The 26,450-nt window shown below is 37.0% G+C and overlaps 1 protein-coding gene and 1 long non-coding RNA gene across 5 annotated transcripts in view; one reads left to right on the top strand and one right to left on the bottom strand.

Moving 5' to 3' along the window:
- LOC116559187 overlaps window positions 1-11,248 on the bottom strand; it is a 49,828-nt gene extending 38,580 nt beyond the window's left edge. The window contains exons 1-2 of the long non-coding RNA XR_004272366.1: window positions 11,215-11,248; window positions 8,999-9,282 (exon numbers count right to left, since the gene is read on the bottom strand). This is a non-coding gene — a long non-coding RNA (uncharacterized LOC116559187). The remainder of the gene's footprint in view (window positions 1-8,998; window positions 9,283-11,214) is intronic.
- The window catches only part of PTPRG (protein tyrosine phosphatase receptor type G), a 764,493-nt gene that overhangs the window by 731,207 nt on the left and 6,836 nt on the right, over window positions 1-26,450 (top strand). For all 4 annotated transcript variants that reach the window (XM_032289599.1, XM_032289601.1, XM_032289600.1 and 1 more), the window contains 11 exons: window positions 1,822-1,904; window positions 2,096-2,230; window positions 3,408-3,542; window positions 5,752-5,924; window positions 8,310-8,445; window positions 9,006-9,152; window positions 11,747-11,840; window positions 12,829-12,905; window positions 13,406-13,534; window positions 17,394-17,540; window positions 18,497-18,639. In XM_032289599.1, the coding sequence (XP_032145490.1) occupies window positions 1,822-1,904; window positions 2,096-2,230; window positions 3,408-3,542; window positions 5,752-5,924; window positions 8,310-8,445; window positions 9,006-9,152; window positions 11,747-11,840; window positions 12,829-12,905; window positions 13,406-13,534; window positions 17,394-17,540; window positions 18,497-18,639 (1,399 nt within the window). The remainder of the gene's footprint in view (window positions 1-1,821; window positions 1,905-2,095; window positions 2,231-3,407; window positions 3,543-5,751; window positions 5,925-8,309; window positions 8,446-9,005; window positions 9,153-11,746; window positions 11,841-12,828; window positions 12,906-13,405; window positions 13,535-17,393; window positions 17,541-18,496; window positions 18,640-26,450) is intronic.

Genomic DNA, 26,450 nt, shown 5'->3' on the forward strand with positions numbered 1-26,450 from the left:
AAAACTTTGCTGAACCCATCTATGCTAGTAGTTATTTTTTGTGGGTTCCTTGAACTTCTATATTCAAGATGTCCAATATAGGCAGAGATAGTTTATTTCTAAATAAAGTGTTACAAAAACTCCAAGTTACTTTTGAATAGGATTGTTTGTTCTACTTTTCTGAGAAAATGAAGAGGTTAAAAAAGGCAGGGGGAGAACAACGAAGAAAGTCAAACCTCTCCCCAGTCTTTGGATTGCCTTTGGCAGTATTTGATGGCCAGCTCAATCAAGGTTCACCACGCTGTGATTATGAGGATTTGTCTATCTGGATATGCCTCCTTTCTAATAAAGAAAGGATATATACACATCTCTGACACACACACACCCACCCCTCATTCTCTCTACCACAGCATCCTTTACTTCTAATGGCCTTACTGCCTTGCTAAAAGCATTTTGGCAGAGAAAGAGGAGAAAAAATCAAAGCAACTTCTTTGTGATGTGCCCAAAGGTCATGGTGTTTTACTAGAAAACCATCTCTGGTTAAATGTGGGTTGCACTTTCACAACTTTGTGATTTTACTGTCACAATTTCAAATTAGATGTGGTTTTATTTTCAAACATTCAGGGAGTTAGGTTTTGGTGTTCTATTGGCCACTCAGATTGTGGACACATTGCCTGCTTTCATCTACACCTATATTAATGCTTTTTATACCAAAGAATAGCATAGAAATATCACAGAAACAAGTAAAACAGACCATGAATGTGCCAGAAACATGTACGAAAAACCTCGCAGATTTGTCACAACTTTCAAGGTATATGTGGATGTCACCAAATCACCTCCCATGTTGGTCTATTAATGTCTTATTTGTCAGTCTAAGAACTAACACTATACGGTCTAAGGCATAACAGTTTGGATGCAGATGCCTTAGAATAAATTTTTCCTTTGGGGCCTGTTTATATCAAGCAACACCTGTTTCATGTCAGCCCTAAACTGAAAGTTTGTCAGAACAACAGAAGCAGTTCACAGCTCCAAGAATGTAGAGGGCTCTCAAAAACTGCTTGGTATATTCTGAGGAAATGCCTGTGCTGATCCACTCATTGGACTTCTTTTTGAACTATCGTTTTATGACAGTGACTATAGACAGAAACATAAATTGGGTTTTGCCCATTCTGTTTCTACCTAGGGAAAATAAAATTATGACCTCAGCTTCCTTTTACTTATTTTGCTATCCTAAAGAAGCAGGCTCACTCTGTTGGGCAACTGGATACACATCATATATCACTTTCCCCCACTTTTGTTCATAAACTGAGGTTAAGTAGATCCTAAAATCTGAACATTAACTTCACATTCCTATAATGAGATTACTCTTGAGAAAAGCTCTGGTTTCCTCAATTACTTAGGTTCTGTTGGGGTAGCAGGGAATCCAAGTGAATTAGCAATGGAACTGCCTGCAATATTAATAGATGTTTTGGACTTGATATTATAATCAGTCACCCTTTTATATTTGTATTAATGCGGAGGGAACTGGGGCATAGGGCATAATCAAAGCCCTTTAAGCTTCAAATTACAGAACAAGTAAATACCTTTGAACTTGGCTTTACAATATAGAATGAGGAAATTTTGGATGACTGCAATTTGTAATCGTTTTAAATGAATTTGCATCCTGAGAGCAGGAGATATAGAAGTGGCTCTATATTTTGGGGATGGTTTTGAATGCTCTATTTAGTTGTTGTTCTGCCAAAAGTTTTCTTGGGCTACCTGATTGCCTTGTGTTGTGCTTCAGAATGCTGCTAGTTTCTGAATTATACATTATATTTTTGCTTTTTTTCTTATCTTCTATAGATGATCACAGTAGGGTGAAGTTAAGACCTTTACCAGGAAAAGACTCCAAGCACAGCGACTACATTAATGCAAACTATGTTGATGTAAGTCAGAAATGTTACTATAAACCTGTTTCTGGAAATTGAAGACTGCAGAAGAAACTGTTTAATGTATTTTAATACTGTACAGAGCTTTTACTAAAAACAAAGCCTATTCACTATGGAAAATATTTGAATTATTTACTGGTCTTCTGTGATAGTGCTTTCATCTTAATTTGTGTTGTGTCATTTTGAAGGGTTACAACAAAGCAAAAGCTTACATTGCCACCCAAGGACCTTTGAAGTCTACATTTGAAGATTTCTGGAGAATGATTTGGGAACAAAACACTGGAATCATTGTGATGATTACAAACCTCGTGGAAAAAGGAAGAGTAAGAGCTCCTTGACTCATTTATCTTAATAAAGCACCTTCATTCAAAAAATATTTATGGATTACCTGCTGTAAGGTAGTAACTTGACAAGGTATAAAGAGTTACAGAAATGGAAAGTGTTCTCTCTGCTCTTACCTTGCTTATGATCCAGTAGGAAAGAGAGCTAAGGCATTATAAGAAAAAATAAATGTGATGAAAGAGATGAACAGGGTATTAGTGTAATGCTGCAAAATGAATCAGTGTATCCTCTGTACAAAATTTGTTTTAAAGGAGCTAATACTTGAGATGAGACTTGAGCAATGATAAGAGGAGTTATGCAGGCTAAGATGAGAAGGAAACGGCATTCTAAGTACAGGGGACAGAGAGAATAGTAAACCAGGAAGTTGAAAGGAGCATAGTATAGTCAAGGAATTACTAATAGTTAAGACTAGGGGAAGCAAAAATTGCTTAAACAGTTTGACCATCATTAAGAGGACCTGTTAAAAAATAATGCTGTAGAATTTGTTGGAGTATGAGTTTACACTAGATGATGCCAATTTAGACTGGAATAAAAGCTATACTTCAGGGAATCACCACACTGGGTCGATAGGTACAGCAAACCACCATGGCACACATTACCCATGTAACAAACCTGCACGTTTTGCACATGTACCCCAAAACTAAAACTAAAAATTAAAAACATAAAAAATAAAAATAAGAGAAGCTACACTTGAGGTTCCCTGCTCAAAATCACCACTGCTTCATGTTGTGGAGTCCGTTTTACTTTTGGTGATCCAAGTTATAACAAAAAGATTGTCACAGTCAGAAGAGAACTTCCATAAATTCAACCCAGCTTTCCAAATGATACTTAAGCTCCCTTTATAACAAACCCTGCCCACATTTCTTACAGGTCAGACATAGAGGTTTCCTTCTTAGTCCCTTTTTAAAATGTATACATAGTGAAAGGTGGTCATAATTACTAGGCCCATTTCTCACATGGTCTTACACAAACTTTTCCCAAGCCATCAACCTCATCAGAGGTCATACCTGCCTTAAAGCAGTTAAACTCATGTATTCTTTTTTCAGTCAACCAAATGGCATTCTTACCTGTGTTTTAACATTGTCATTTGAAATTACATTATCAACAGAATTGTGGCACAGATTCCAGTTATACTTTACAACTTTTTTCTTTTTGCAGCGAAAATGTGATCAGTATTGGCCAACAGAGAATAGTGAGGAGTATGGAAACATTATTGTCACACTGAAGAGCACAAAAGTACATGCCTGCTATACTGTTCGTCGTTTCTCAGTCAGAAATACAAAAATGAAAAAGGTATGGAAGGAATCGGGTAGGCTACCAGGGCATCTCCTTTTTATACTTGTATGAAAGTTACTGTACAACCAAAGCCAAATCTCATAACCAACTTGGTTTTTAAAAAGTATTTTAAAAACATTTTTCATGACTGTTTTGATTGACATCAGTGTATGCTGTGCAAGGTACTGGCAAAGCATATAATAGAAGTTAACTGGCCTGATTGAGCTCTTTAATCTCTATGTGAACAGGCTTCATTTTTAAAAAATCATCCTCTTAGATTTTGGTAATACTCAGCAAATATGGCAGCATCTGTTTGATTTAGCTTTTTAATTCCAGTTTTCTGAGAGCTTTAAAGCATTGTTTCCCAAAGTGTGTTCCAAGGAATACTTGTGCTGTAAGATTCTTGTAAAAGTCCGATTCTGCTGTTCACTAAGAATGGAAAATGAATGTTACATAATGTGTATCCCCCTGCCATTTTAGAAATTTACAGTGAACTTAGAGTGACCAAAGCACTGGTGTTAAAAATAAAACCCTTTTCTACAGAACTACTAATACCCTGAGCATCACACTTGTGGAAATACTGTTTTCAGGTTATCTCAGTTTCTTTTTCAAAATCCACTGTCACAACAAGAATCCTAGATCAATCATCACAGGAGTACAGCTATTCCCCCTTAATTGTGTAAGGCATGTTTCAAGATGCCCAGTGATGCCTGAAACCTCAGATACTACTGAAGTCTGTTTATACAATGTCTTTTCCATACAGTGTCTTTTCCTTTACATCCATACATATGATAAAATTCATAAATTAGGCACAGGAAGACATTAATACTGAAATAGAACAATAATATTCTGTAATAAGTTATATGAATGTATACTCTTTCTCTTAAAATACTGTAATATTTTTGGACTGTGGTTGACCTCGAGAATATGAAACTGCAGATAAGGAGGAACTACTATATGAAGAACTGTAAATAGATGCTCATTAAAAAATGTAGTTCTTCCACAGAACTTAGGTATGGCAGTTGTTTGCAGCAATGGGATAATTTTGTTTTCTTGGTGTCTTGGACATTTTGGAAAATGTGATAAAACTGTACCCTCCTTGCCCCATTTACATTGACATTTACTCACATTTTTATATAAAATTCAGGGGCTCCAAAGCGCATCTGTGATCCTAGGTTAACAGTCCCTTCTATGTATGTTTATTTCCCAAAATGAAATAACATGAATATCAGTAGTGTAGCGCAACATCTGTGTTCTATGTTATAAAATAGACCTGCTGGCTGGCTCAAGATAATCCATAACCAGCATAAAACTTAAAAATTCCAACTAATGGGAATCTTTCAAGTATTTAAACAGGGCCCACCTACTCTTGTTTTAGAAACAGCTTAAGTCAGAGGAAGAAGTCCAGTAGGAACTTTAGGTGTTTTACATACAGGAAAAAGTAGAAAAATGAGTTAACAGAAGAATTAAAGCTATCATGGGCCTATGTATAATAGCACAGGACCAGACAGCCTTTAAGCTTCAATGTTGATTAATGACCCTGAGTCATCCCCAAAAATTTAGAAATTATTGAGGTATTGATAATAAGAAAACATATAGCATGTTATCTGTTTGGGGGAAATTTTTCATCTAAAGTACTTAAAATTTATATAAAAAGTTCAGTCAAAGGAAAACTACTCTGAAAAAGTCATTTATGAAAGTGACAGATAAATGAGACATTGCCTCTGACTCTAAAGAGAGAAGTATTCGACACTTAGAATTTTCCCATCACTTCCTGCATAGTTTACAGCAGCAACCAGCACTCTGGCTCCTGAAGGTCCAGCCTGGGCAGTGGAGAGGGAATGGGAATCATAGCCCACAGAGAAATGAAAGCAAAGTACTAAGATCTGGATTTGGGACAGAAAGTCAGGAAATGGAGGACTTGCAAGAAAATTGCAAGTGCTTTGGATAGTTCCAATTCCAAAAAAAACTAATACTAAATACTAAATGTTCGTTCTTAGTACAGTCTTAGTCTTCTCTTCTAAGTGATAGTGATATTTCATATAGAGCTTGGTAATGTCTCCATTTAATGGCATGAAAGTTGGCTACAAGAGGAAATAAACTAGCCTGGGAAAAGTGATTAGGGTGAATGAGATCAGTGGTCATGTGTCCTGACAGCCTTACATTACTTTTTTCCAGAATGTCCACCCCTCACCTTAAAGACATCTTTTTTCCACCTTTCTCACAGGGTCAGAAGGGAAATCCCAAGGGTCGTCAGAATGAAAGGGTAGTGATCCAGTATCACTATACACAGTGGCCTGACATGGGAGTTCCCGAGTATGCTCTTCCAGTACTGACTTTCGTGAGGAGATCCTCAGCAGCTCGGATGCCAGAAATGGGCCCTGTGTTGGTGCACTGCAGGTAGGGCCTGGGGTTCAATATGTGAAGTAGGTGGGGCAGGGGACTTAGGACTCGGTGATCTTGGACCACAGTGACTACTACTGCTTTAACATGGAAGCTGAATCTTCCACTAGAAACTGGGATGGGTAAGACTTACAACAGTTTTAAAGAGGCTCTATTCCTGTAACATTAAGAACTCACCTGCTGCTTCTGTGGTTTTTAAAAAATTAGATCAATATCTAGTTTTGTTTTTTATTTTTTTTCCCCATTTATTTTATTGCATTTTAGGTTTTGGGGTACATGTGAAGAACATGCAAAATTGTTGCATAAGTACACACGTGGCAGTGTGATTTGCTGCTTTCCTCCCCATCACCTACATCTGGCATTTCTCCCCTTGCTATCTCTCCTCAGCTCCCCACCCCCCAATGTCCCTCCCCTATTTCCCCCCAACTGACCCCAGTGTGTAGTGCTCCCCTCCCTGTGTCCATGTGTTCTCATTGTTCAACACCCACCTATTAGTGAGAACATGCGGTGTTTGATCTTCTGCTCTTCTGTCAGTTTGCTGAGAATGATGGTTTCCAGGTTCATCCACGTCCCTACAAAGGACCCAAACTCATCATTTTTGATGGCGGCATAATATTCCATGGTGTATATGTGCCACATTTTCCCTATCCAGTCTATCGTCGATGGGCATTTGGGTTGGTTGCAGGTCTTTGCTATTGTAAACAGTGCTGCAATGAACATTCATGTGCACGTGTCCTTATAGTAGAACGATTTGTAATCCTTTGGATATATACCCAGTAATGGGACTGCTGGGTCAAGTGGAATTTCTATTTCTAGGTCCTTGAGGAATCGCCACACTGTCTTCCACAGTGGTTGAACTAATTTACATTCCCACCAACAGTGTAAAAGTGTTCCTATTTCTCCACATCCTCTCCAGCATCTGTTGTCTCTAGATTTTTTAATGAACGCCATTCTAACTGGCGTGAGATGGTATCTCAATGTTGTTTTGATTTGCATTTCTCTGATGACCAGTGATGATGAGCATTTTTTCATATGTTTGTTGGCCTCATGTATGTCTTCTTTTGTAAAGTGTCTGTTCATATCCTTTGCCTACTTTTGAATGGGCTTGTTAGGTTTTTTCTTGTAGATCTGTTTTAGTTCTTTGTAAATTCTGGATATCAGCCCTTTGTCAGATGGGTAAACTGCAAAAATTTTTTCCCATTCTGTTGGTTGCCGAATCTCTAGTTTTTTATAAAATTATCTTATTAATAATATGAGCCAGGCATGGAGGCCAACAGCTATAATCCCAGCACTTTGGGAAGCTGAGGTGGGAGGATTGCTTGAGCCCAGGAGTTTGAGACCAGCCTGGGCAACAAAGTGAGACCTCTTTTCTACAAAAAAAAATTAAAAAAAAAAAAAAGTTAGCTGGCATGGTGGCACATGCCTGTGGTCCTAGCTACATGGAAGGTTGAAACAGAAGAATCCCTTGAGCCCAGTAGATCAAGGCTGCAGTGAGCTGTGTTTGCACCACTGCACTCTAGCCTGGGGATGGAGCAAGACCCTGACTCAAAAAAAAAAAAAAATCCCCATTGTTTATAGGAAAATTGTAGGCTTATCCTAATAAATAAGAATCTAGTATTAAACACAAGAACTTTCCACACTAGAGATTGTGTTTTTGTAAATGGCTTTTCTGAAAGGTTCTTCTAAATAATATTTATTATATATATGAAAAGATTTCATTTTTAAATTTTTAGTTTATAAGTTCCATATAATACCTTTTCAAAAGCACTGGGAAATGCTTGTATAAAGCTTGTTTTCTGTCAACTACACTAAATGACTTAATTTGGTTATTTAAAAATGCTTTTACTGTTTGATTTGCAAATGCATTCTTGCCTCTTCCCCCCCTTCCCCCCCCCCCCCCCCGCCCTTTGATACTCAAATAAATGTGGCCTGTTCCGTGATTTATGTTGCAATGCTAAGTGAATAACCTAGGTCAACTTTACTAGGTTATCTAACTAGGGTTTAGGCTGGGCGCGGTGGCTCATGCCTGTAATCCCAGCACTTTGGGAGGCCAAAGCGGGCAGATCACCTGAGGTCGGGAGTTTGAAACCAGCCTGGCCAACATGGTGAAACCTTGTCTTTACTAAAAATACAAAAATTAGCTGGATGTAAAGTTGCACACCTGTAATTTCAGCTATTCGGGAGACTGAGGCACAAGAATTGCTTGAACTGCAAGGCAGAGGTTGCAGTGAAACAAGACTGCGCCACTGCCCTGGGCAACAGAGTGAGACTCTGTCTCAAAAAATAATAATAAAATAAATGGGGTTTAGATTGCAACTTTTTGAATCAAAGTTAACAGTATGATAAAAGTGTCAGTTGAGTGTCTGTCTTCATTTCTTACAGTGCTGGTGTGGGCAGGACAGGCACCTATATTGTAATAGACAGCATGCTACAACAGATAAAAGACAAAAGCACAGTTAATGTCCTGGGATTCCTGAAGCATATCAGGACACAGCGTAACTACCTCGTCCAGACTGAGGTAAGGAACAGTTGCCAGTGTCCTCATGAGATTGTGGCACATGCTTTAACTGAAAGGTAAATGATAGTGAAGAGACAGATTCATTCTTTTAGGGCTTGCGGGAATTTACAGGTTTGTAGTAGTAGATATACTATTTTGTGGATCACAGTTTTACATTTCTGTATGGATCTTAACATTTGGATTCCTAAATAACTACACCAGCACTTATGAAGCAGATACAGTTGAAAAGCTGTGTTAGATGGTAGGGGGAGTTAAACATGTTGTCTGGCCTGAGAAACACATAGGCGAGGATGGTTCTAAAACCCATCATTGAAAACGATTTCTTGATTGCTTATCACACAGTATAGAATATGGAGCTAAACTTAACACAGTCTCTACCCTAAAATAAGTTAGGATTGATAAGCAAGTTGAGTATTGGAACAAATCACCTAGCTGTAAGTGCCTGAAGGAATGCACTGGGAGGTCCCTGTCAGGGGCAGAATTAAACTAAGGTAGACTTCATGAATGAGTGGCTAACCCTTAACACTCCCTGAGTGACTACCATATATTGTACCGCTTAGGAGCAGTACATTTTCATCCATGATGCCTTGTTGGAAGCCATTCTTGGAAAGGAGACTGAAGTATCTTCAAATCAGCTGCACAGCTATGTTAACAGCATCCTTATACCGGGAGTAGGAGGAAAGACACGACTGGAAAAGCAATTCAAGGTAGTGCTTTGAATAAGTTTTTTTGGCATAAAGCAAAAAAGTGTTTAAATGCCTTCAGTTTGGAGGTTATGTCTTCTTTGCAGTAATGTCTACATGTCTGCAGTGAATTAGGCTTGTACTCCTTATATGCCTGAAATGTAACGAAAAAGAAAATACGGTATTGACCTATGTATGAATCATTGGTATTCAAGTAGATAGTACAGTGTTGTATTTTTTTCTGAGCAATTTATGACTTTATCTGAATATAAACAGCCCCTCACCATAATGACATAGTACTTTAAAGTCACTTGTTCAGTCCAAAAAATATCCTATATTTTTTCTGAACTAATCTATCTTACCTTAATTATTAAGAATGATTACTTGGCTGGGCGCAGTGGCTCACACCTATAATCCCAGCACTTTGGGAGGCCGAGGTGGGTGGATCATGAGGTCTAGAGATCGAGACCATCCTGGCTAACATGGTGAAACCCATCTCTGCTAAAAAAACAAAAATTAGCTGGGCATGGTGGCGCTTGCCTGTAGTCCCAGCTACTCAGGAGGCTGAGGCAGGAGAATCACTTGAACCCAGGAGGCAGAGGCAGCAGTGAGCCGAGATCGCACCACTGCACTCCAGCCTGGTGACAGAGTGAGACTCTGTCTAAAAAAAAAGAATGATTATCTGTAGATAAATTGTCCTAAAAATACGCCTATTTCAAAAACTATTCCAAAAGATAATTTAAAAATTAAAAAAGAATTACTAAATAATATTAGAGAAAGGTAACTTTTCCTAAATAGTTTTGATTGTGCCTCTTTTCTTTGATAGGGACATGAAGAAGCTTAAAAGGGGTTAAAAGGCCGGGCGAGGTGGCTTGCGCCTGTAATCCCAGCACTTTGTGAGACCAAGGCGGGTGGATCATGAGGTCAGGAGATGGAGACCATCCTGGCTATCACAGTGAAACCCCGTCTCTACTAAAAATAAAAATTTAAAAAAATGCCAGGTGTGGTGGTAGGACTGTAGTCACAGGAGAATTGCTTGAACCCAGGAGATGAAGGTTGCAGTGAGCCGAGATCATGCCACCGTACTCCAGACTGGGCAACAGGGCCGAGATTCCGTCTCAAAAAAAAAAAGGCAGTTAAGGTTTATGTGGAATTGACTAAAGTGAAGGTGAAAAAGAGAGATTATAAGTACTATTAAAATAAGTAAGACTGTCATCTGATAATACATCAAAATTGCTTCTAACTTGCAAATACTGCCTGTCTCTTCAGTTACCAAGTGCCGCCCTATTTATCTTTTGTCTTTTAAATTCTATTTTGCACATTATTCTATACGTAAATAGTTTCTCCCTTTGTATCAAGATTCAAAGAATGAGATGACTCTACAGTATTAGTTTTCATGGTAAAACTTTCCATTGACTCTGAAACTTTGATTTGAATCTCAGCTGAAGAAGTGAGACTGCCAAGCAAATTATACCAAGTGATACGAAATGAAAAATAGTTTAGTTTCACTGAGTTCAATCATAAAAGTCATTTTAAATTTTTAGGTCATTTAAAATTCTAACAACTACTGTAAAACTATGAGGTAATTAATAATGAGGACACAGTGTATCATTTTAAATGTTTAACATGAGTTCTTACAAAATATTAAGTACCAATATTACTTAAATTTGGCCTTTTTCATTTCTGTAATATTTGTTTATACATACTTTAAAAATTAATGGAAGAAATGTGACACTGGCACTAACCATTTTAGAGCTCAAGATGAAGAAAAAAACAAGAATCAGAAACTTGAAAATTATATCCAGGGACCATGAGTTTTACTAAAGCATCTGGAGAAGAACACTGATCTCATATATTCCATTAATACCGACGCCAGACCCCCCCCAAAACAGGACTGACAAAATGCTTTGCCCAATCTACATTAACAGGAATAATAACCAAACTACTAGGCCGGTTACTTTTAACAGCCTCAGAACAATGTTAGTTTAACAGAAATGTACTGAGAACTAAGTATTCCATTATCTTCAAGAAACATGATTAGCTCATAATAAATAACATTAAACCATCTTTTTAAATGTAGACTTACTTGGTTTTCTGTGCAATGAGGAATCACAGAAAAATGCACATAGTTCTATAAATATGTATTGCACATGGTACCTGTTTAGGGCCTGAGAGTAGAAATAAGAAAGACACAATCAATCAAAGTTACTGAGAGAAGTACCCCTAGGGAAGGCCGAGTGTTCTTTGGGGCTGGGTGTAGTAGATTACACCTGTAATCCTAGCTCTTGTAATCCCAGAGCAGCCTGGGCAACATAGGAAGACCCCAGTTCTGTAAACAATTTCAAAAATTAGCTGGTTGTGGTGACAGCACACCTGTGGTCCTAGCTACTCAGGAGGCTGAGGTGGAAGGAACACACTTAGAGTGAGCTACAGTCATGCCACTGCACTCCAGCCTGGGCAAGCAAGGAAGACCCTGTGTCTTCAAAGGTTCTTTGTGGCACAAAAATGGTCTTAAACGTTTATCAGTAATCTGATGATTGGGATTTTTGTCAAAGTGTCAAGCAGATGCTATTAGTTTTATCTCTGAATGAAGACTAAAATGTTGTTTTCTTTTTCAGCTGGTCACACAATGTAATGCAAAATATGTGGAATGTTTTAGTGCTCAGAAAGAGTGTAACAAAGAAAAGAACAGAAACTCTTCAGTTGTGCCATGTAAGACCTTAACATCAGTTAGTGATCTTTTAAACTGGATTGTATGTATTAAGTACAGAGGCAACTACTACTCTGATGGTATTGATAGCACCCTTCAATTGTACTGTACGTGGCTGTGTGGTAGAAGGTTTTGAAAATGTCCTTTTAGTAACCGCATTTATATATGACTTTATACCAGCCTCTTACCTGGTACTACCGAAAGGGAAAATGTTATGCTCATTCAACTAAGGAAGTTTGATGAAACTGGGAGAGGTGGCTGTCAGAGTCAGCAGGTTGCTCCATCTATCTGATGTAGAATATAGCTTCATTTCACCTTGGAATGCAAGAATAGGGTTACTTCTAACATATTATAACATAAAACAATAATAAAGCTGTTACAGCTGTGGGATTAACATTCCTTTAAAACTTAGAATCTTGGATTAATCTTACAACTGGAACGATACTATTCAGTTACTGTGGCTGTGGAGATCAAAGTGCTGTTGATTGGTGGTGACCTTTGTGTAAATAACTCAGGACATAGCAGAGGATACTGTCTGTGTGCTGTAGGCATACACATAGGGGATCGTTGTGGGGAGATTTATCTCTAATGAAAAAGACCACTCTTTTCTAAGTCCATCATGAACAGAAAGACGGAGAAGGGGTTGGGGGGCAAAGTATATGTTGGTATAATTGTAGGAATAACAAACTAGAGTCAAAAGTTATCTGAAACACTCTGTTGTGTCCATATATTCTGTTATTGATCTGCTGTAAAAAAATCTCTCACACAGTAAAACTGTATTCCTACAATGCCTGTGTCCTTCCGTGCAGCATAATTTCATCTTACATTCTGCCTCAGCTGATAACACTTTAGCTTGTTTAAAAATATAGATAAGTCTTAGAAAGGAAAGCCAGGAGAATATGTTATTCATCAAGCAAATCTCAGAAAGAGCTGTTGGTTCTGTGTGTATAATAAGGCAAATGTGGTGTTTTTGTTTTTTCCATATGATAGCTGAGCGTGCTCGAGTGGGTCTTGCACCATTGCCTGGAATGAAAGGAACAGATTACATTAATGCTTCTTATATCATGGTGAGTCAACAGTTAATTATAAATAAAGTCAATTAAACTGAAAGGTGCTAAAGAGCAGATACCACCTGTGTGACTGATTTCATTTTTGAAATAATTTCTCAGTGTGTAATATGGAAAGTGTAGCGATTTCTGTATCTTGAAACTTCCAGCAAAAGAAACCGAATCAGTGGGGGTACAAAAATGCTTAAATTAAGCAAAATGCTTCTTAAGGAATCAATTTTACTGTTAATTTCATACATCTAGTCTTTGAATAAATGTTGAAATTTCTGTTAAGTGAAAACAGCAGGGGTAACTAGAAGTGAACTGCACATGGAGAGAAAATTGTCTGCACAATGCTAGCAGAAGTACATCTAAAAATTAGCCAAATGTACTGAATGCCTTTCTCAATTATTTTAGTGTAGTCAAAACAACACTATCTTATTTCATGAATATATTTTACTGCCACAAAGTTAGGATAAAACACTCATATTCACTGACTTTTTTTGTCTTCTCAACTGAAGGGCTATTATAGGAGCAATGAATTTATTATAACTCAGCATCCTCTGCCACATACTACGAAAGATTTCTGGCGAATGATTTGGGATCATAACGCACAGATCATTGTCATGCTGCCAGACAACCAGAGCTTGGTAAGTAAAGCACATCTGCTATATATTAATGAGCCCATGAGGCTACAAGCATAAATTACTTTGATACTTTGCCATAGAGCTATAGTATCCATATATGCTAGGGAGGGAATTTAAAATTGTCATCTTGATGTCTATAGAGATTCCTTCCATAGTCTCACAATGCTGTCCCTGTCAGTTCCATCACTTGATTCTCTGATGCTATTCATATCACCTTTCAATTGTACTGTCTGTGGCGGTATGGTAGAAGGATTTGAAAATGTCCTTTTAGTAACCTCATTAATATACAGTATGACTTTAAATCAACATTTTACCTGCTGTATATCACTTTTGAAAAGTAATAAATGTAGCTTACAGGTACTGAGTATGTAACTATGTTTACATGCATTAACCTGTTTAATCCTCAACAATTTTAAGACATAGGTGCTATTATTTTCTCACGTAATAGCTAAGAAAACTGAGGGAACAAACTTGCTCAAGAGCACACATAAGTATCTGGAGCCAGGATTTCAACCTGAGTCATGTGTCGCCAGAGACTGTGCTTTTAATAATTGTACTGTATGTCCTACCACCAAAATTTGTATCAAAAGTACTGACAATGTATCTTTTCCTCTTACATAGGTAAGTCAGATCTCCTGCAGGGATAGGCTATCTTGTTCCAGTTTGAAGGTCTTTAAGACTAAGCTGCTACTACTTTCCCCTCCCTTAGTCCTCCTCTATTTCAGTCTCTATACAGAAGGGTGAGCAAGTTAATAAAACAAACTTAAATGTTTCTTCTTAGATCTTCTGGATACTTAAGTTTCAGAATTAGCTGAGTCTACAAAAGTTAGTATGTGGACCTGTGAGCCCATAAGGTAAAAACAAAAACAGTAAGACTCTGCCTTTATGATAGTCAGATTAATGAGTTTTTTAATCAAGGAAGAACAGCATGTGACTGAACCCCCAGTCTTGGTGACATGCATTTGACTGTGTGCCCAGTCAGTAGGAACTTCACTTTGTCGCATTTTGCTCCAGCTTCAGGATACCAAGACTGCTTCTGTATGATGGAATGGCAACAAAGTTGAGAATCTTAAACTAAAAGCTGGAGTGTAAATTTTCAAATTGGCTGGCAATAGGGTCTATTCTGTTTGGCATGTGGAAATTGGAGGCACTTAGGGTTGTTAAAACGTTCATTTGTTGGATGAATCAGTATTTTGTTATTGTCACTTAACAAAGGGCAATCACCATAAAGTGTCTACCCAGCAGCTCATTTGTACGTGGAAGCTGCTGGACCAAATAAGTGGATACGTGTTCTGCAGACACTGAGGATATACGAACATGCCATCTCAGTGTCTCTCTGAGGCCTTGGAAGGCTAGATTGGAATCATATACAACTGACCTCTCAGTTCTGAGATGGAAAGTTTCATCATTGCACAGTGTTTCCTAAACATTGATATCTCTGAGTTCTTTTTGTTTGTTGTATTATTACTGCTATACCTTTACCAGGTCATAATTCTGTAAGGAGCACAAAAGTCACTGGTTCCTAACACACAAAATACTGATGTAGATGCCCAGATATCTTTGATCTATAAATATACTTAGAAGCGAAACAGTCATGAGACCAGTGTGCCTGCTAAATTAAGAGTAGTAGTTATTTTTCTTAGGCTTTCAAGAGGAACCATTTTTCTACCTTTCTTCCACCATAATTCAAATCCCTTTGGTAGCCTTTAAGCTCATTAATTTACTATTCATGTTATGATGATAGTATTTCTTTAAGGTAAGTAGTTTTTATTCCCACTTTTCAGATATGGAAATTAAGGCTCAGGTTAATTTACCTGGGATCACATCCACTCATGAATCCTATGCTTAATCTGTGCATATTTGTTGCATTTAGATGGCCTGTTCATAACCTTCTGTGTTTGATATCTGTGTCCTTGGACAAAACCTATTAAAACCCACGACAGTTACAGACTTCTTTTGTATAGACTAAACCCAATTGCTAATCTGTTTCCCCTTATGCTTAGCTTTAAAAATAAAAATGTACTTGGCAATAAGCTATATCGAAACTTGAAAGGGTGATAAGTCTTATTGGACTCTTGGCTCATTTCTAATGCAACAATGTAAGATTAAACAAAGCCTTCTTTGTTTTGAACATTATTCAGAATTATTTCTGACTTCAATGATAGTAGCAAGGCATCTTCAGGAAAGTGCCCATAGAAACATATCTACTACAGGAGAACTACAGTTTGCCATTTGAGCCAATTAGAAAACAGGGGTATACATCATAATCATATTTCTCACAGTCTCCAACCTATGCAACAATTAACTTTCTCTTAGGCATCCATAGTTTTTAGGGATAGAATTCAAGTACCAAGCCTGCATATCTATTTTTAATCTTAAAATGGATGAACATTTAAAGCTTGCCTGATTCAAGGCTGAAAGACTTTCTGTGTTATTCCCTCTTGAAATATAACATTGACAGATTTACTTTTCTTTTAAAGACTGTCTTGTACATATAGCCAACCTACTTATTCACACACAATCTTCCAAAAATGTTCTATCCCTTACCATTTATTAGCTGCGTGATTTTAGATAATTTATGGACCCCCCTCCCCAAAACCTTTATGTCCTCATCTGTAAAGACAGATGATAATCTCCTCAGGGTTAATATATAAAATTTCTACAGAACTCATACAACTCAATAGTAGAATCATGAAATACCTGATTTAAAAATGGGCAAAAGACCTGAATAAAGATGGCCAATAGGTATATGAAAAGGTGCTCAACCTCATTAATTTTCAGGGAAATGCAAATCAAAATACCTCACATCCATTAGGATAGCTATTCAGAAAAATCAAAAGATACCAAATGCTGGCAAAGTTAGTAAAGAAAAGAAAACTCTCACACACCGTTGGTGGGAATGTAGATTGGTAGCGCCAAGATAGAAAGCTGTCTGGAGGTTTCTAAATAAATTAAAAGTAGAACTACCATAAGACCCAGCAATCCTTCTTGTGGTCATATACCCAGAGGAAATGGAATCAAGATATTTGCACTCCCCTATTCATTGCAACATTATTAGCAACAGCCAAGATGTGAAAACAACCTAAGTTTCCATCAATGTATAAATGGATCAAGAAATTGTGGGGTGGGGAGGAAATGGATAGATGTAAAATAAATCAAGAGGATACAAAACAACAGATGAGGAAGAACAAGTTTACAGATCTCATGTCTAACATGAGGATTACAGGTAATAAAATTGCACTGTATTTGGGATTCATACCAATATGAGTACATTTTAGCTGTTCCTGCCACAAAAGCAACAGTGAGATGATGGGTCTATTAATTTGCTCCTAACTATAGTTACCTTTTTGCTATCTATATGTATCCCACATCATCATACTAAAAATATACAAGAAAACTTCTTTTAAAATTAAGTCTCTCGTCTTACTAGAATATTGTAAAAATTAAATAAGGTTTATGAAAGTCCTTTGTTATTAACATAATCCATAGGAAATAATTAGCATGTCTTGATTGCTTAAGCAATTGTGAAATTTAAAAATTAATTGGCCTAGATCCTGCTTCCTTTTTTACTATGTCAGTTATATTAAAGAACACTTCTCAACTGGGGTAATAAGTTCCCAATAGAGGGATTGTTTTAGATTGCTACAGTAACAGATGAGAGGTACTAGGAAACTATCAAAATATATTTTACAATAGAATACAATAACCAGTGAAGTTGGTGTGAGTAGATGGGAACACATAATTCTATCAACTCAGTTTAAAAGATGGCTTGAGAGGTATGGGGAATGACAAAATCAGTATGCAAGAAATAAAAAACAAATGTTTGACAGAACTGCAGAGGCTTTTTTTTTGGTTCCCAAAGGCGGAAGATGAGTTTGTGTACTGGCCAAGTCGAGAAGAATCCATGAACTGTGAGGCCTTTACCGTCACCCTTATCAGCAAAGACAGACTGTGCCTCTCTAATGAAGAACAAATAATCATCCATGACTTTATCCTTGAAGCTACACAGGTAACCTAAACCTCAGTTCCTAATTAATAGCCGTACCTGGGCCCTGGGTCATCATTCTAAGTAATAATGAAGTAATTTACCACCCTCAAGTGAGGTTCAGTCATTTGAGTAAGACTTAATTTTAAATATGTACATTTTCCTTTTTACTTCCTTCAAATATTTGCTTTTTCCAGCTGGCTAGATGAAATGTAATGGTTCCTCTGATTCAGCATGCATACAAATAGGTCTGTTGACCTAATTATAAAAACAATATACTAGAGCTCAATATTTTCTTTGCCATCAGAAATGTAAGCCTTGCAATGTGTTGCAGAGATGATAATACCAAGTTTTTTTGAGCTCCTTACCCCTTCCTTGTTTTCCTTTCATTTTATAAATAAGAAAATAGAGTAGGCTATAAGGTCTTTAATAATTTATTGTCATTTGAAATTTTTGACTAAGCCAAATGAAGTCATTTTACTAGCATGCCCTACTTGGTTTTTTGTTTATTTTGAGACAGGGTCTTACCCACAGTGGCATGATCAAAGCTCAATGTAACCCCAAACTCCTGGGCTCAAGTAATCCTTTCACAACAGCCTTCTGAGTAGCAAAGACTCCAGGCACATGCCACATGCCTAATTTTTTTTTTTTTTTTAATTTTTTAGAGACAGAGGTCTCCCTTGTGTTGCCCAGGCAGGTCCTGAACTCCTGGCCTCAAGCAATCCTCCTGCCTTGGCCCCCCAAAGTGCTAGAATTACAGGCGTGAACCACTATGTCCAGCCATGCTTGTTTTTGTTTTTGTTTGTTTTAAGGCAAGCAGACCTCCCTGGTATTTTTCTTCTTACCAGCTGCGGTTTGGTTAACTTGACATTGTTGAGAGTTACCTGTACCACATGCTTTCTCAGGAGCAAGTTCTAGTCATTAGATTGTAGATATGTGAAATAAAGGAAGGGATTTGACTCATGTTGTATTGGTTACAGGATGACTATGTTCTAGAAGTTCGGCACTTTCAGTGTCCCAAATGGCCTAACCCAGATGCCCCCATAAGTAGTACCTTTGAACTTATCAACGTCATCAAGGAAGAGGCCTTAACAAGGGATGGTCCCACCATTGTTCATGATGAGTATGTATCTGTTTCTTAATTTTTAAGACGTAAACATTTTGTTGTTGTTGAATATCTTGTTGAAATGAAGCCAGAATTTTAAAACCTATCCCCAACCTCAGCTTGTGACAACTCTGTATAACTTCTAATGTGGACAGGTACAAAGTGTTACTGCTCTGTTTACATTTTAATATGTCAAACTCTTCCAAGACTCCAGGTTCTTCTAGAGTATATATTCTAGAAAGGGGAAAGTATTGTATCTTAGCCAACAAAAAGTAGACCTGCATGCACTGAGAGGTTTTGTGTCTTAGTAACAAATAAGTAGTAACTGTTTACATTAATTAAATACTTTTTAAAAATCCTTACACTGAATTTCAAACACTTGTTAGGGAAATAACCTTTTAAGAGATGATTTAGTTGATCAGTAGGGATAGAGCTACTAGAATTAATGATAATATTTAAAGTTCATGATGTGTTTCAAAGTCTACAGTACTGTCCTTTGGGATTTAAAGATAAAGAATACGAATCTCAAAGAGAAAAATTATTTGCCCCCAGACTCGGAGCTTCTAAGTGTCAGAATGGTATCCCAACCCAGCACCTTTGCACTTTAATAAGAAGCAAAGGGTCACAGATATATCTTATTGTATGTGGATATTTGGAGACAAACTTCATGGCTGGAATCAGCCTGTAAGTCAGTTGTATAATTGAATCGTTTCAAATCTCACAAACCTTTAGCCAATATGGAATCAATTATACATGCCCATTTTTATTTTAGTTCCAAGGTAGCTCTTGGTCAGCAGTATCCATTATGTTCATTAAATTACCAACTACCCAAGTAGCATAAAGTATTAATAAATGTGAAAGTGAAGCTTATTGTGAAGCCCTTTTTCCCTTGCACTAATGCTATAACATGAAGTATATAAGGGCTCAGCACCTTCACCTCAAAGCATAGTACTCTCCTACTTGAAGTAATGTGTACTAGCTGCTTCCAAAAAATTTTATAGTCTTTCAAAATGTTGGCCTGATTCTTCATTAGTAAGATGAAAAATTAAGATTTAAAAAGCATAACAGTTGAAACATTAATTAAATAGCACACCAAGTAAGATCACTGGAAATGTGACAACCACCAACAGTGTTTAAATAGCACAGCCAGCCTCAAAATAACGTGAGACTTGCTACTGAACTATGAAACTTTGTGGTATGCAGTTAAAACATGAAGTCAGGGCATTTTCTAGAATTCTGCTGGGTTTTACTAGCTCTTATCTCTTTTCATTAAATTCTAATGTTACTGCCCAGTTACATGACTGGTTTTGCCATTATGGTAGTACTCCGAGGTACTTTGTCCTGAAATCAGTAATGCACCTAATCTTATATTTTAGAGTAAGGAAAGAGGAAAAGAAAAACCGCCAGCAGTTAAATACTAAACAGAAGTGTTCAATTCACATATATATATTCAACTTTTGAGTATATTTTTCTTATTCAGTGGTTTTTGTGCCACATGCTGAATATATACCACCTCAGAAATTAATCAGATGTAGCTCATTCTTGGGCTTATGTACAGAAAGAACAAATTAATCCTAAACCAGTAGATCTGCAAATATCATATGGTGAGCTGCCTTAAAAGCCACCAGTAGAAATGTATTAGTTCATTTATCTACTATCTGCAGAGATAAGTTAATTCTATTGAAATTATTTTTCCACATTATTGAAGAGCAACTTTAAAATTGTTAAGGTTGCTAGCTCTAGTGTAATACTCTCAACACCAGTTCCTTTAGTGTAATACTCTCAACACCAGTTCCTTTTCCATCTTACCTACTTTTTGTACCTCTAAACATCACTTCCTGAGAGCCTACAAACACCTCAAATTCAGTATAGCTACAACCAAACTCATCTTCCCTGCCTGCCCCTAATCAACCTGGTTGTACAGACCTCAAACATATCAGAGTTCTTCTTCAGTCTCTCTCACCTCCATGTCTAACTGGCCACCAAGTCTGGTTGGTGCTATCCATTCCTTTAATAGACTTTTCAAAATATTTTACAGTCTGATGTAAGTTTACATTTCCAGCCTCATCCCAATCTGCCACTGGAGTACTGCCTCCTGCATACCACCTTGCCCCTGCAAATGCTCTCCACTGCGTACCCTTTCACTCAACACACAGGTCAAAAGTCACTCTCTCAGACAATCTCTAACTCATCCCAGAGGTGCTAAGCAAAATCATTAACATCACGTCCTTACCAATGCATACCAGCTAAATGTCATTCCTGCTTATAATGTCACACCGTAATTGTGTACATGACTAACACTTTCACTTTGCTGAGGCCAGCAATGGTAATTTATTCATCTCAGTCTCCATAGAGTGAAACCCAGCACCTGGGACAGAGTGGGTGCTAGATAAGTATTTGCATGAATGGGTATGGGTTTTAAATTGTGATGACTTACAAACTATTAAGCATATGTACCCCTATACAAATTGTCCTCAGGAAGCCTTACTTTTTGTCTCATTTATTGTTCAGAGTCATTTTGGCTGCTTAAATTTTTCTTTTCGAAGTGATTTGAAGCTCTGTCAAAAGCAGGAGTGAACAGGCTTAGAGAAAAGGCCTGCATGCATGTGGTATGTGAGGCAAAGAGTTGAACTTTTAGTGTGCAAACGCCATGACATCTATTTCATCTTCATAGAGATCTTTTTAACACCTACTTTAGGGGATGGCGGCAGGGTGGGGGGAGGGGGTTCCTCAGGTATGTCCCAAGGAGATGACATTTCTAGATAAGTGAGCTAAGAATAAAATTAAACGAAAAAGTAAACTGCTTCTATTTGAGGACAGGCACAGCTTAAAAGCAAACTGCTTCATTCTCAGCATTCCATAGTCATCTGTTCAAGATTATTCTGCTCAGAGGCCGATCTGCATCATTACTGTCAAATTTTAAAAATAGCCTGTGTTCCCACAGAAGTTTAGAACATAAGCATGGTTCTCACAAAGTCTTATAAGACAGCTGTAGATCAGACCTCACCCAAATTACTCCATTTACTCATAGACTGAAGAAGACTTTTCTGTGCAAATATTTAATTACTCACTCTGGAGATACACCTATCACCCTTTGGATAGCATAGTAATATAAAAATACTATCTACCTTTTGGATAGCATAATAATATAAAAATACTATCTACCTTATTCACACCCATTCTGTCATGAGTGGACAGTAAATGAAAGTTCTCCAGAGGTACATGACTTGTGATAACATCACTTTCAGGGCTAATATTTCCTCAGTTTTAATTTCTAAAATAGTAAATATTGACATATACAGCCCAAATAATGTCTTTGGAGGTCCTCAATAATTTTTTATTTTAATTTGGCCCTGAGATCAAAGAGTCTGAAAACTGCTGAGATACTCTGTAAGAGACACCAAAAGTATACGGACTACAGTATAGCAAAGGCTGTATCTATACCAGAGGCTGCAAAGACACCCACAAATCATAACTAAGAAGTCCAGTATTTTCCTTTTTCTGAGCCTTATGGAAGGCTTTTGTGTTGCCATTCTTCCCCATAACCGACCCTTCTTCAAGCTTCAATTTTTTGTTTTCCTTTCTGCCCTACTGATTTCAAAGGGAAGCCACATTTCTTCACAGTGTCAGGGTTATAACTCAAGATTGCAATCTTGGATATGAATTTTTTTAAAGTCTTAAAAGGTACAATAATTACAAGTAAATAAATGAAATAGAGAAAAACGGTTAAATGCCCACAGGTAGTATACTGACTATTCAGGCAACCACAGTGTGTTTTAAAATGAATATAGACAGAGCATCTAACATTACCATACATCAGGAACTTAAAGTACTTTCTTTTGTAAGTCTTTGAAGTAAAGGCAGGGAAAGATGAAAAAAATCAGGTTTTTTTCTTAACACCACTACTTAAATAACCATTACTTTTAATGGAGCCCTTAGAGGAAGTGGCAAACAAAATATCAAAGCCAGTGCATTTATGTACTACTTTCATTTTATCTAGGTTATAGATTACTTGTCTCACTTTTGCACCAAGTCCCTGTCATTTTAAATGCAGATTCATGAAACTCAATGAACATCCTTTAATCCCACTTAATTCCTAAACTTCTGAAAGAGAATGGCCTTTATTTTTTTGTTTTTGTTCTGTCATCATGTTTGGTATGCAGAAGATATTTAAAAGTATCTGTGCATTTGATTGATTTGACTTACTAGATTCTTGGCATATTGAAGCCATATTGTATAGGTACTTTTTACTTTAACTGTATATTTAAGCATGGCTAAATACAGGAAAGGGGAGAGTAATCCCACATTGAGTGCATGCTGTGTAACAAAGATACATGTTATCTGACTTTTCTATCTGACTGGCCACAGATAGCTTTGAAAAAGCTAAGAAAAAAGGGGCGATCTTAAGAGTAACCATTTCACTAGAACAGATTTAAAAATGTTAAATTCTTCCCCTCCTGAACAAAATCAGTACAAATAATTTTTTTAATACTATGCTAAAATGAGGTCAACTCATTACAATTTAGAATCTGAGGAGAAAACATGCTGAATAAAAACCAAAAACCACAATAAATCACAGTTAATGGAACAATCATGGTAGGGTATTAAAATATGTGCTCAGAGGTCTAAAGGAAGATTTCATGAAATGAATCAAGAACATTTATTATGAAATAGGAATAAATTAGGCCTAAGAATGAAAAAATATATTAACTCATGAAACTAAAAACTTAAAAAGATGAGATACTAGTGGAGTACAGAACTGAAATAAAACTAAAATATGGAAGCCAGATACAGAAGTTCTATCATATGTCTAAGAAGTGATCCATGGGGCAATAAAAGGTTAAAGAGAAAGAAATAACAGCTGAGGTTTTCTAAAAACAGAATCAAGTATTAAGTTTGTAAACTGAGTGACCAGGATACATCTGATCAGCAGCAGAGAGAAGATTTGAATGCCAGAGTTAACAAGCCTGATTTAATAGTGATATAGAGAAGTTTGCATCCAAGAAAGACTGTATAGAGAGACCTAGATTCTCTTCAAACACAAATGGTTTATCTATATACATTCCTCCAAACCAGATATAAGGCCACATTCATTGATTACAACCCACTTATATTAGAAACCAACGGTGAAAAAAGATCCCAAATCCTTATACCTAGAAACTGAAATCCTTACATCTAGGATTGCTTATAAATAATTCATGGCTTGAAAATGTAACCAAAATAGACATTGCAAAATACTTAAAAATGATGATGAAGGCACTGCATTTCAAAACCTGGTGGAATGGAACCAAACTGTACTTAGAGGAAAAAACTATATAGCCTGTGTAAACTATACATATTTGAAAAGTTAAACAGACTAAGCATTCAACTCAAGCCAGAAAAAGCACCAGATAAATCAACAAAAAGTGCAAGGAATTACAAGCAAATAGTAATGAAAATGGGGGCTGGAAGGTGATAGTAAAATTTAAGCAATAGATAGTCTAATAAGAGACACAGTTTTGGAAATATGATGAAGGAAAAAAGTCTACCGTTTATCTGTAGCTACATTAAAAACATTCAAGAGTTGGCCTGGCGTGGTGGCTCATGCCTGTAATCCCAGCACTTTGGGAGGCCGAGGTGGGCAGATCACAAGGTCAGGAGTTCGAGACCAGCCTGGCCAACATGACAAAACCCCATCGTTTCTAAAAATACAACAATTATCTGGGCATGGTGGTGGGCACCTGCAATCCCAGCTACTCAGGAGGCTGAGGTAGGAAAAACGTTTGAACCCAGGAGGTAAAGTTTCCAGTGAACCGAGATCACGCCATTGCACTCCAACCTGGGCAACAGGGTGAGCCTCTGTCTCAAAAAAAAAAAAAAAGAATCCAAGAGTTGTTAATTTGCTTAGGTGTGATAATATGTTTTTTAAGTGCTTATCTTTTAGAGTTTTATAATAAATTATGACTAAAATACCTGAGATTTACTTAAAACTATATTGAGGAAGAAATAGAAATGAAACAAGAATGGCCATGAGCTGTTGAATATTATAACTGAATGATGACTACATGAAGGTTACTGTACTATTATTACACTTAGGCGTCTGTTTAACATTTTCTATAATAAAAAGCTACAAATAATAGATATTTTAAAAGAAATAAAATAAGCATTTAAGACTTTATAACTCTATACTAATAAATGTTTAAACCTAGAAATAAGCATAGTAAAATAACATTTAGTGAACACATGGTATGTAGTGTGTGCCAGTCTCTGTTCTGAGCCATTTACATGCATCAGCTCAATTTTAAGCTCCAGTCTCACTCTGCAATCTTGGCCAGTTACTTCACCTGAATGTGTCTTATTTATTCAACCTCAAATGGAGATAATACCAGTACCCATACCATAGGATTACTGTGAGGATTAAGTCAGTACATGTAAATACCTAGAAGAGAACCTGGCACATAAAGCACAACATACATTAGTGATCAGTAAGAACTGAATAAAAGAATGAGTTTTCCACCTGTTAGTTCCTGACCAAGGCTGCATTTGAACAACCATATACAGAAGATTTAATGCAACATTGGTTTAAACAAACAAAGCTTAGCACCAGAATGGAAAAGTATAGGCCAGGCTTACTTATTTGAACACCGATACAAAAACGTCAATAAAATGCTGTCTAATAACACCCAGTATGTTATATTAAAAGTATTACGTATCCTGAAACACTTACCCTGGTAATGTAGAGCCGGTGTTAAGCTTTTGATATATTACCAAAAGTTTATCAGTAAATTCAGGACATTTTTTAGAGACATTTCAAAAAAAAAAAAAAATAGACACCGAAAACCATGCAATAAAATGATACCCATTCATGACCCCCCCACACATAAAAACAACACTTAGCAAAGTAAAAATAGAAAGCATCCTCTTTACCTTTATAACTGTTATTTACCAGATGCATATTAGCAAACATTTAAATTTAGTATTAAAAACTTATAAGCTTGGCCATTTAAGTCACATGATACTTGCTCTCAGTGCTAGTACATAAGCCTTTGTAGGGTCTAGCCAACAAAGTAAAAGGAGAATGATAGACTGGATAAAGACAATGTGGCACAGACACACCATAGAATACTGTGCAGCCATAAAAAAGGATGAGTTCATGTCCTTTGCAGGGACATGGATGAAGCTGGAAACCATCATTCTCAGCAAACTGACAAAAGAACAGAAAATGCAACACTGCATATTCTCACTCATAAGTGGGTATTGAACAATGAGAACACATGGACACAGGGAGGGGATCATCACACACTGGGGCCTGTTGGGGGGTGGGAGAGCTAGGAGAGGGATACCAGGCAGTAGAGGGGGCTGGGAAGGGGTATCATTAGGAGAAATACCTAATGTAGATGACAGGGGGTCAGAGGCAGCAAACCACCTTGGCATGTGTATACCTATGTAACAATCCTGCACAATCTACATATATACCCCAGAACTTAAACTAAAAAAAAAAAAAAGACCGTTAAAATAAAAGCAGAAGATAGAAGAAGCATAAAAGTTGACAAGAGGGACAATTCACATTATTGGCAGATAAAGATGTGGTCAACGACCTAGGAGAATCCACAAACTATTAAAACTTAAGCAGGGTTCTTCTGTGTGACTGGGAATTTCACCATGTGAAAATCAATAACTTTCCTATATATGAAGTGAAATTAAACAGAAAATCTTGTCACAAAAGGAGGCCACTAATAGGAGTAACAAACTCTAAAGTACCTAAAAATTAACCAAAAATGAAATTGGCGAAGACTATGAAGAAAACTATAAAACCTAGTTAAAAGCTATAAAAGGTCTGAATAAATGGA

Source organism: Sapajus apella, unplaced genomic scaffold (assembly GCF_009761245.1).
Source record: "Sapajus apella isolate SASKATOON/1434 unplaced genomic scaffold, GSC_monkey_1.0 scaffold23, whole genome shotgun sequence".
Classification (NCBI taxonomy): Eukaryota; Metazoa; Chordata; class Mammalia; order Primates; family Cebidae; genus Sapajus; species Sapajus apella.